The sequence below is a fragment of the Carassius carassius genome, chromosome 20 (genome assembly GCF_963082965.1).
Source record: "Carassius carassius chromosome 20, fCarCar2.1, whole genome shotgun sequence".
Classification (NCBI taxonomy): Eukaryota; Metazoa; Chordata; class Actinopteri; order Cypriniformes; family Cyprinidae; genus Carassius; species Carassius carassius.
In genome coordinates, this window is record NC_081774.1 from 18,822,802 (window position 1) to 18,833,904 (window position 11,103).

At 36.1% G+C, this 11,103-nt stretch overlaps 3 protein-coding genes across 4 annotated transcripts in view; 1 reads left to right on the forward strand and 2 right to left on the reverse strand.

Moving 5' to 3' along the window:
* The window catches only part of hfm1 (helicase for meiosis 1), a 32,782-nt gene extending 26,577 nt beyond the window's left edge, over positions 1 to 6,205 (forward strand). For both annotated transcript variants that reach the window (XM_059502035.1, XM_059502036.1), the window contains exons 34-40: positions 88 to 194; positions 2,386 to 2,469; positions 2,587 to 2,859; positions 2,986 to 3,058; positions 5,406 to 5,436; positions 5,578 to 5,708; positions 5,780 to 6,205. In XM_059502035.1, coding sequence (XP_059358018.1) covers positions 88 to 194; positions 2,386 to 2,469; positions 2,587 to 2,859; positions 2,986 to 3,058; positions 5,406 to 5,436; positions 5,578 to 5,708; positions 5,780 to 5,846 — 766 coding nt within the window. In that variant the 3' untranslated portion in view covers positions 5,847 to 6,205. The remainder of the gene's footprint in view (positions 1 to 87; positions 195 to 2,385; positions 2,470 to 2,586; positions 2,860 to 2,985; positions 3,059 to 5,405; positions 5,437 to 5,577; positions 5,709 to 5,779) is intronic.
* A 189-nt stretch (positions 6,206 to 6,394) lies between these two features.
* LOC132096591 (claudin-18-like) lies at positions 6,395 to 8,267 on the reverse strand. The gene is made up of 5 exons (XM_059502037.1): positions 7,992 to 8,267; positions 7,311 to 7,475; positions 6,996 to 7,167; positions 6,789 to 6,887; positions 6,395 to 6,678 (listed from the first exon to the last, which is right to left on the reverse strand). The coding sequence occupies exons 1-5, from the start codon at positions 8,209 to 8,211 to the stop codon at positions 6,576 to 6,578; spliced, it is 759 nt and encodes a 252-aa protein (XP_059358020.1). The 5' UTR covers positions 8,212 to 8,267; the 3' UTR covers positions 6,395 to 6,575.
* Positions 8,268 to 9,900: 1,633 nt separating this feature from the next.
* On the reverse strand, positions 9,901 to 11,103 carry LOC132095826 (transcription factor SOX-14-like). Its single transcript, XM_059500909.1, has one exon. The coding sequence runs from the start codon at positions 10,962 to 10,964 to the stop codon at positions 10,281 to 10,283; it is 684 nt and encodes a 227-aa protein (XP_059356892.1). The 5' UTR covers positions 10,965 to 11,103; the 3' UTR covers positions 9,901 to 10,280.

An 11,103-nucleotide genomic window follows, 5' to 3' on the forward strand; every position in this document is an offset into this window, starting at 1 on the left:
AGAAGTTAACTTATTAATGTTAATGAAGTTGATATTGTTGAGATTGTGTTATTTTGACATTCATGATGTTGACATTCACTCTTTAAGGTTTGAGGGAAGTCAGTGTTACACTCAAAGTACATATGAAATCAAGGACCTAGAGGCCAGTTTTGACACTCAACATGTGAATTCATCATTTGAGTCATACCATGATGGTATGTTTACTCATCATCACATACTTACCACATACACTCAGAGTTTGACAGAAAATGTAGTTACAGTGAACAAGAGGATAAATCAGTGAATCAGTGTTATTTGATTATTTGTGACTCGTGCTGGCAAAATGAGTCGGAAGGACTAATTTTGAGCTACTGGCAAAAAAAACCCTGAAAACCCCTGTTTTAGTAGAATTTGGGTTTTTCTAAAAAATGTGTTCATTAAGCCCTCGTCTAGAGATGGCTTACATTTTCTGAGAGGAGTATGCCGACTCTCATCCGAAGCACGTGCATGAAGTCCCTCCCAACAGCACACGATCCCAATAAATATGCACAAACACAGAATTACACTATTTAAGTATTCATGCATTGCAGACATAATCTGTTCTGAACTGTCATCTCTGTTCAGTTAAATAGTGTCTGTGCATTTATTTGCAATCAAGTCAATGATATCGCTGTAAATGAAGTGTCCCCAACTAAGCAAGCCAGAGGCGACAGCGGCAAGGAACCGAAACTCCATCGGTGACAGAATGGAGAAAAAAACCTTGGGATAAACCAGGATCAGTTGGAGGGCCAGTTCTCCTCTGACCAAACCAGTAGTTCAATTCCAGGCTGCAGCAAAGTCAGATTGTGCAGAAGAATCATCTGTTTCCTGTGGTCTTGTCCTGGTGCTCCTCTGAGACAAGGTCTTTATAGGGGATCTGTATCTGGGGCTCTAGTTGTCCTGGTCTCCGCTGTCTTTCAGGGATGTAGAGGTCCTTTCTAGGTGCTGATCCAGCATCTGGTCTGGATACGTACTGGATCCGGGTGACTGCAGTGACCCTCTGATCTGGACACAGACTGGATCTGGTGGCCACGTTGACCTCGGAACGAGAGAGAAACAGACAAATATTAGCATAGATGCCATTCTTCTAATGATGTAGCAAGTACATAGGGTGTTATGGGAAGTGTTTCCGGTTCCGGTTTACCTAATTAATGCAGCCTAAAAATCCTTTAACGGATTTGGATAATAAAAGCATATTAGTAAGTTATGTGTATGCCAGGTTAAAGAGATGGGTCTTTAATCTAGATTTAAACTGCAAGAGTGTGTCTGCCTCCCGAACAATGTTAGGTAGGTTATTCCAGAGTTTGGGCGCCAAATAGGAAAAGGATCTGCCGCCTGCAGTTGATTTTGATATTCTAGGTATTAACAAATTGCCTGAGTTTTGAGAACGTAGCGGACGTAGAGGATTATAATGTAAAAGGAGCTCATTCAAATACTGAGGTGCTAAACCATTCAGGGCTTTATAAGTAATAAGCAATATTTTAAAATCTATGCGATGCTTGATAGGGAGCCAGTGCAGTGTTGACAGGACCGGGCTAATATGGTCATACTTCCTGGTTCTAGTAAGAACTCTTGCTGCTGCATTTTGGACTAGCTGTAGTTTGTTTACTAAGCGTGCACAACAACCACCCAATAATCTGAATTAATCTGAAAATAAAAGAAAAGAGATAAGAAATTCATTGCTCTTGATCTAATAATCAGTTTATTTGTAATGAATACATTAAAGGGATTTGTAAAAAAAAATTCTTGAATGTTTTTGTTTAAATGTAAATTGAAAAGGTAATGCATTATTTGTTTCTTATGTTTGTTTGACTGTTTTTATTTTCATTTGTTTTTATTATAACAAAGATAAAATAAGAAATAGCTATATTGTGCTTACTAATATAGTAATTATTATTAAGAAAACAACTGGAGGAAAAGAATCAACGTTGATAGGTGATTTTACTTTGGAACCTTCAGAAAACTTTAACTCAAAACTAACTTTGCTGACTCGTCTTTAAACGGGTGTCGCTCAGTCATTTTTCATCCTATTCCAACAAATCATGAATCATTTTGAAGGTCTTTTAAATGGAGAATATAGCTCATTTTGCCAGCACAGGTCACTTTTTATCATTGAGATATTATTATAATTTTTATTTTTTTAGATTTTCTCGTTTCATTTTACTTTATACATTTTAGTAGTATGTTTTTGTAATGCTTATCACATTTTTGAATGTCTGTGAGGTTTTAGATTGTTATTTTAGTCATTTTAGTGTTACTCTTTTTAGTACATCAAGTTTAAATGAGAAATATTTCCTTTTTCTCCTCCATCTAGTTTTTTTAAGAGCTCTTAAAATTCTGACGTATAAAATGTCAAACTTTCTACAGGTTACAATGATAAGCTGGGAGACATTTATTCTGAAATTGGAGACCCAGCATTAAGACATTCTCAACCTTTGGCTTTACCTCAAAGTATGTTTTATAGAGCATCTAATGCTTGCTATATATTGTTCATATTAACAATAATAGTAAAGCAGTTTTCCTTACATAAAACTGAAATAATCTGATACACATCATTTTTTTTTTTAGGGGTTTTGATTCACAGTCAGCTCAAGCCATGCAATGATGGAAAGATGAACAGAATAAGTGCTAATCAAGCAAGTGTTTATACTGCCCTTGCAAACCCAGAGCACAGTGCTGACTCTGATCAGCTCTGGTCTGGTTCTCTTGATGTGACCTTTGACCTGGGAGTAAATGATTGGGATGATTTTGATGATGGTAACCTAGTTGAAGCTAGTGAGGTGTGCTGTGATTACAAACTATACAACCCAATGACAGACCATGATCAATCTTCAAATGCTGGTTTGTTAGGCTCATTTTATAATTTTATAAATTATTTGCAATTTGTAATGTATCTTTGGATGTTTAATCTTGGTCAAATAGTTGAACTTTAAATACTAAAAGTTTGTGTTTTTTTTTGTGTATTAGGAGGTTTGGCTTCAGCCTCACAATGTACAGCACAAACCATACAAGGAACTGCAAGTCCTGTCTTGCCACAAAGGTAACCCCCTCTTCATTAAAATGTGTTTCAGTACAATTGCATTGATGTTGTGGGGCATTTTTCAAATCACCCGGAAAGTCACCCACTTCCGACTCATTAAAAACATGTTTAATAGGAATTTAAGAGCAATTATCCTAGTGTCCTGGGGGTGTAATAAGAAACTGTTTCTATGTCATTTGTAATATCTGTTGAGCTATCCTTTTGGCCAAATGCCTCAGAAAGAAATACACACATACACACACACACACACATATATACATACATATATATATATATATATACAGGGCTGGGAAGGTTACTTTTAAAATGTATTTCACTTCAGGTTACAAAATACAAGTTTTAAAAAGTAATCAGTAACATATTTTGTTAGATTACTCAGGTTTAGCAACTTAATCTAAATACTTTAGAATACTTTGAAATACTTAAGCTTTGTAACACAATGGAATGTATTAACTTGATGTTTTGTTTTTATGCTTTCCGACTTCTACCAGCCATAAGATTTGTGTTTTCTTTGCTTTTTAACTTTAGAACATCAATTTTCCACAGAATTTCTATGAACAACAAAAAAATCTTACGTCATTTAAATCTTCCAATCAATATAAATTCCATTTGAATACAATGAATGGGATTTTGTGCCGTTTCGTGCTGCATTCCAAGCTTCAAAACAAATCCAGACACACCAAACACATAATAAAAGTAGCCAAAACAACTGGCACAGTTGTCCAAGTTATACAATAGATTAACTTAACGAATGGCCCAAATTTTAAGTGAAAAAGAGTTGCAAAAGAATCGCTCAGTCAAAATTGACAGGGCTCGTTTCCCACAGTCGCAAACAATGTTGTTGTTAACGATGCTTTTGGGAAAAACACGCCTGGGGTGGAAAAATTTCAAAATCCCTGGTAGCTCTTTGGGCAGGCATTCTTCAGGTTTTGGTAGCCCAAAAAGAATTTAACTAGCCCAAAATAAAATAAAAAAAGACATCGACTGAACATTACTGTGGTCCAAGCAGCATGATGTAAGGAATGTAACGATTCAATAAACTTATGATGCGATAAAATTCACAATACAGATTACACCATACAATTTTCTTATTTATATATTTATTTATTTTTTACAAAATGAGATTTAAGACAAATTATAATTGAAAATGCGTCATTTTATTATTAGACAAAAGACGAAATGCTGCATATTTCTTTGTGAAACGTAAATAATAATAAATAATAAAAATAATAAAATAACTTGAAATTTTAAAACAAATCCTATATCAAATTTTAAAAAATCATACAACTAAAAGAAATTTAAACAAAAAAAATTGAATAACTATCCAAAAAAAATGCTAAATATGTAAAAACTGAAGTAAAAACTGAATGGTCCGATTTTAGCTTTGTGAATGAGATGCAAATGTCACTCTCTGACATCAGGTGCCCCTAATGGAACAGCTGGGTATTTAAAGGCTCCTGCCCCTTTAAGACCGAATGCAGGAATATAATAATGCACAGGAGATTTCTTTCTCCACTGTATATGTTCACTTAAGTCATAACTGAGAATATTTGCAGAGACAATTATTTTGAGATCATTTTGTATGTATATGTATATTCAGAACCAAGGATACGCAAAAGAGGAATCAATTCTGTGTAAGTGCATTGTCTGAAACGCTGCACTCAGCGTGTACATTGAATGAGTCCGCGCAAGCTCTGAACGCGCGCGAATGGTTTAAAACACTTGAATCGGCAAGACTAGAAACAAGTGCAAACGATCAACTACGATCCGTTTCACCCCTTCAAGCGAGTAAACAACGTGAATCAAATTAGGAATTTTACATCACTATTCATAATAGCCCGTCGTGCAGGGCAGGGATAGTTTTGGAACCCGACTGAAAAACACAATAGCCCCTGAACGTCGGGCTAGCGATTTTGCGAGCCCTGCACCTCAGATCTATCCAGTTTGCGAACCATTGGTTTCCACACTGGTTTTGTTAAACAAAATGATTATTTTAAAATGTTGACTCAAAAGAATCATCTGTTTACGAATCGGATTATGAACTTGCATTACCGAGCCAAAGATGATCTATTATTGAACATCTCGAATGAATAAAGACTTCAAGTTCATCTGTAATGCACATAATGCTATCGTTTGACTTTATAAACTTTTATTTCATGCATGATTTGTATGGATCTGTTAACTGAATGCAAAGTGTGAATTCTAGGAGAATATATGTGTCGTGATGACGGAAAATCAGTCGCGGTATTGGTTGAAATCCCCAAACGGTTTACTTAAATATTAAATTAATAAATGAAATCAAAACATTTTATTCATGTATGTATTCATTTATATATTTATTTTTCAGGATCCTACCAATGGCTGCTACCTCTCAAATTGTAAGTATACATAATTACTTATTTTAATATTTCCCCCAAATTGTTCAAGAAAAATATGGTACCATGTATTTTGTATGTACTAGAAAAGATCTCAGTATCTGTGTTTGTCACTATTAGCTGGTTTTATTAATCATCTCACAGCCGGTGTGTTCAGAAATGAGTATGAAGTCCCTTTCAAACCAGAGTCAAGCCAAAACACCTTCAGTCCAAAGAAGATTTGATTTTATCACATGGACAGATGCAGCTTTGAAGGAAAACACACCTGTTAGCAGGTATTTTAAGAAATAATGAACTTTATCATATTACAGATTTACTGTGTGTTAACATTGTTTAATAATTACAGGGATCACACAAAGGACATCTGCAATGAGACCAGTGTTTTTCTGGGTATGTTTGATGGCCTTTTTTAGAGTTGTTGTAAAGGATCCCTGGCACATTTAACACTGTTGTGTAAGAATGTTCTTGGTTTAACGTTGAATGTGAATGACAAAAAGAAAAGTTATATGTTGGCAAATATGTTGGCTGAACTGTATTTTAAGATTGAATATTTAAGAAATATTGGAAATTGCTCTGTAAATATTACATGTGTAAGACACAGATTTTTAGTACTTCCAAAATTGTCATGAATGGTAAAAGTTTTTGTCTCTTGCCTTTTTTTTTAAGGGTTAGGGTTAGTTTTGATTAGCTTTATATAAAAATACAAGTCTATGTTATGATATCTACATAGCTGAATACACCTCAAGATGTTTATTTGTGCCTTAAAAAATATATCTAACTTATAGAAAATCAGCATTTAGTTTGACTATTTTTTTCCCCCTCTTCTCCATCCTCTGTTAATTGAAGAAAATGATTTGGGCTCAGTCAAGCAAATAAGCTGCATCATGTCTATTACAGTTGTGGCAAAATTTATTATTACTTTAAACAGCAAATTATTTCCAATGATGACCTATTGAATCTTAAGCACCTGTGACACTCCCTGTGTCACACACCTTATCTGGCCAGTTCACCCTTATACAATCAAGTCATTACAAATCACTGATAACATTTTAACTGCAAATATCATCAGCATTCAAAAAGATTACATCAGTTCATCAGTGCAAGGCATTACATAGGTCTGACAAGATTTTTTTTTTCTTTGATTAAATTTGTTGTTGTTCTCCTCTCATTCTCTGGAGGCGACAGTCTTCATTTGCCCCACTGCGCTGGGCTGTGTAAAAATAGCTCTCTCTCGTATCAGTGTTGCTAAAATAGAACATTCTAGTTAGCTTATGACCCATCAACGTAATATGTGTCACAGAAAGTATATTTCAATAGATAGATAGATAGAAGTTCTGTGTTGGAATGAAACTTACGTTTGCATTGTATTGAATGCGATGCATTTCAAAATCCCGCCCAAAATTAACAAAGCTCCTCCTACCCAGGCTACATAGAGGGCAGGACCAAATGTGTACCTGACCATTCAAAACAAAGATAGACATAACAGGAAGTTGTGCATTCAGCACTTAACAGACACCTGTGAATCATATGATGGAAAAGTCTTTTTTTTTTTTTCATCTTACCTTGAAGCAAATGAATCAAGTCCGCCCATACCCGTGCCAGTGCCCATGCCATTCCCACAGTGTACTCCTCCCTTCTGTCCTTGCTTTTGATTGTATTGGGTTGGGAATTGCATCATGAAACTAGGCACTATTTGATCAGCATACACTGATGATCCAGAAATATCAAAAATGCCTGAAAAGAACAAAGATGATGTGGGCCATGTGTATTATATTGGGAATTATTGTAACAATAACAGTTTGTAAACATAATAGAAACCAGTTGAAAGATCAGTGGGGTTTAGTTTAAATACTGAGTAATAATTAGCTTTTGTTTACCAGCAATGATAAACAAAATCCCTGCACTCAGCACCAGTTTGCCCTTGGTGAATAGATCCATGCTTCTCATATTGAGGCACTTAAGGCAGAAGAATCCAATGAACACTGCAATCACACCTACTAAAATCGCTACTATCATCAGAGCTCTTATAGCCTGAAGAATTCCTGAAAAATACAGGGAAAAGAAAAGAAAGCAGAACATTACATATAGAATATCAATGCTTTTGAATCAATGCTTTTTGTTTAATTTCATCTTAAACTGATAATTAAAGTGATAGTTCCCCCAAAAATGAAAAATCTGTCAGTTTCTGTGGAATACAAAAAAAGATAATTTGAAATTTTGATTATGTGGTTAAAAAATATAATGGAAGTCACTGGGAATCAAAACTGTTTGGTTACTAACATTTTTAAATATCTTTTGTGTTCCATACAATGAGGGTGAGTAAATGATGACTGAATTTTCATGTTAAGGTGAACTGTCCCTTTAAGAATGGACCAGATGATAGCACCTCTTCAGAGACATGGAAAAACTTTTTATTTACCAGTATTTTTGGACTAGAAATGTTTAGTGAAAAATTATCATTTCCAGCACAATTTACAAATTTAATTTCAGAAATAGAATTGATGAATAGGATGTCATTATTGGGTTTGTACACAGAAAATCACATAATGTTAACCTACTTGAGTAGCTCAGGTAGCTGTTGAGAGGTTGGCACTCAGGGAGTCCAGTCTGGGACACTTCACAGTCCTTCCACAGGCCCTTATAATGGTGGCTGTAGGTTGCCGTGTGCTCTTGCTGATCTTCGGTGCACCAGACATCCATAACCGTGGCAGCAAGAACTCCAACCGTACCGATGGCACCTGATACAAAACCTGTGGTCTGCAGCGCTGTTGCACTCATTCTGCCTCTGTCTTCGTTTCTTGTCTAGGATCTGGTGAAGTTGGTGTTGACAAGTGTTGAGGTTGACTGAAGCTGGACAGGGTTAAACTGCTTTTTATAGTGTGAAGGCTCACATGCACACTCATAAAGTGATGCTGAATGAGCATTGAGTTGTCATAGTTCCACCTACTTTCAACAAAAATATAAAAGGAGTCATCGTAAGCGCCATCTCTCTGAACACTAACGCAAATTATTCCTGAAGTCACTTGATGTGTAATATCTAAGAACAGTTCAGACAGGCCTTACAATGCACACCTAATTATAGGATCATTTTGACTTGGTGAGTAAACATTTAACTCGAGACAAAGTCTTTTCTTAGCCTTTTCTTCACCTCTGATTGTTCCTCTGCTTAATACTTGACAATTACTGATGCATGAAGAATCAGCAGATTATGAAAGAGTCTTAATAACCATGAGTAATTAATGACATTTGTGAGGACAGCCTAGAAAACGTGAGCCGTTGTGGAATGAGCAAGGATTTCAAAGATGTTATAGCATTTAATAACATTAAGATGCATGTGATAAGATGTATAGTGCTGTACATCATCCAATAAATTATGGGGGAAAAAATTAACACCTTTATGATTGTGCATGATATCATGCAGTTGTAGCTTGTTTATTGTAGTTAATCATTTGGATATGTTCCAGATATAATCTGCAGTTTCTGTAGAAACTGTCCTGTGTTTCTGTCCTGTGTGTGTGTGTGTGTGGGGGGGGGGGGGGGGGGTGTTTGTGTGTGTGGTGCTTTAGCAAGAAATTACAAATGTTAGATGAACTGTATATAAAATTATCTATGAGCTATAGAATTGGCATAGATAGATATATGATTCCCTCCCCCATCACTTGTGCTTCTATTAATTCACATATTACAATGACACGTATTCATAGATTATCAATACAGTTAAATTGAATTGGAGAAAAAAAATGGAATTGTAGAAAACCAATAAAAGGTTGATCCCCAAAAAAAGCCATAGAGCTTTATTCACTGGGCTAAATATTCAACCCTGATTTGCAACCCATATTTGTAATTAGAACAACATACATCATTCATACATTAAGCAGGGCAGAGGACAGATAAACGACAAAAAGATTAAATAACATGCAAAAGAGTTCAGGATATGGGAAAGAAAACAATGGCAGAAGCACAAAAGTGCACTTGTTAAAACCAGGGAATGCGAACTAACATATGCCTTTATTATGGAAAACAGAACCGACAAGCATTTACCAGACAATTGAAAATTTGATTACAATTGAAAAATTAATGACAATGTTTTGTTCCCTTAAGCATTTCAGTCACAGCTTATAAACGCGGTCAAAGGATGTTTCATATAACACCCTGTGGATGAATCATAAGACTAATGTCAATAAATAGCAATTATCAAAGGTCAAATCTTGCGAATTAAATGTAAGTAAAAATTTCGGTTATGTTGTTATAATATTAAAATATCGTGTAGCCTATACTGTAATTATAAAAAAATATTAAATAAAGTTTTATTTGAAATGCGCATGCTGTAGTTACTGCTAAAAATACCTACAGATACTGGACAAATCAGCAGGTCATATTAAATTACTAACATAATAATGAGTGTGTGTGTGTGTGTGTTGTTGCTGTTGCTGTTTTTGGCTGTTTAGCATGTAGAAATGTCTTCGAACGAGTTATTCGCTCCAATGATACAGCCTTCACATTTCCAAGTAAAGATAAAATGTCAATATACAAAGACTATTCAAATCATAACTCTGTGCATTGCATTTGATTGTGTTAAAAGTCATCTTTGGCTCTGGGCAGTAACATTTATCATTATTACAATAATAGTTTAGCAAATTGACTTTATAACAATGTGAAATCAAATATCCCGTAGGCTATACAAACAAACAAATAAATACAATTGTTAATAATAATAATAGTTAAACGTATTTTAATCAACATTTATACAAGCTGCACTTGAACTTGAACTAAGAAAAGACCAATCGGTTTCTCTCTTCGAGAGAGAAAACAAAAACAACTTTACTAATGGCATTTTAAGGACTGAGTCACAGCGCTGTAGAGCTGACCGCAGTCTGGCTCATACCTGGAAACACTATATAGGCAAGTGGAGGTGTGAGACTGGAAGAAGACCAGGGCGAACAGTTACAGGGCAGCAGGTATCCGGGGTTTGCAGGTGACAGGTGAGTGTGCGCGTACTGACCCGAGCATCCCAGACTCCCGAAGGACCGGTGTCCACTCTGACAGCCAAAAGCTGAAGAGAAAGACAAAGAGCCCGGGGTTAAAGCAAGTTTTTCATGTTGAAAACCAGTGCTAACAGTTGCCCGGCTCGGCTCCATGAAAGGTTGTTGCATGGACGCAGCTGAATAAAGGGGTCGAGGTTTGTCCAAATTTGAGATGACTTGAAGTTCTCGCTCGCCGTGACGCGGTAAAGTCAACAGCGTGTCTCTCCTCAGCAGTCCTTTAGTTTTGCGTCTCGGTCGATATTTGTAGTCTGGGTGCTCTCTCATGTGCTGGGCGCGCAGTCTTTTGGCCTCGTCGATGTACGGTCTTTTTTCGGCCTCAGAGAGCAGCTTCCACTCGGCGCCGAGTCTCTTGCTGATCTCAGAGTTGTGCATCTTTGGGTTCTCCAGTGCTATCTGTCTCCTCTGACCTCGCGACCACACCATGAACGCGTTCATTGGTCTCTTGATGTGCTCCATGGGCTGCTTCATCATGTTTCTCGAGTTCATTTGCTACTTTGCGTCACAGAATAATAATTTAAAAAAAGTTAATATAACACCTGAAAGTCCATTGAAATCATCTGTGGAAAGAGAGGGTTCTTCCTCTGGTGAAGTGAGGTGAGATGTGCAACGGTGGTTAAAAGGCAGG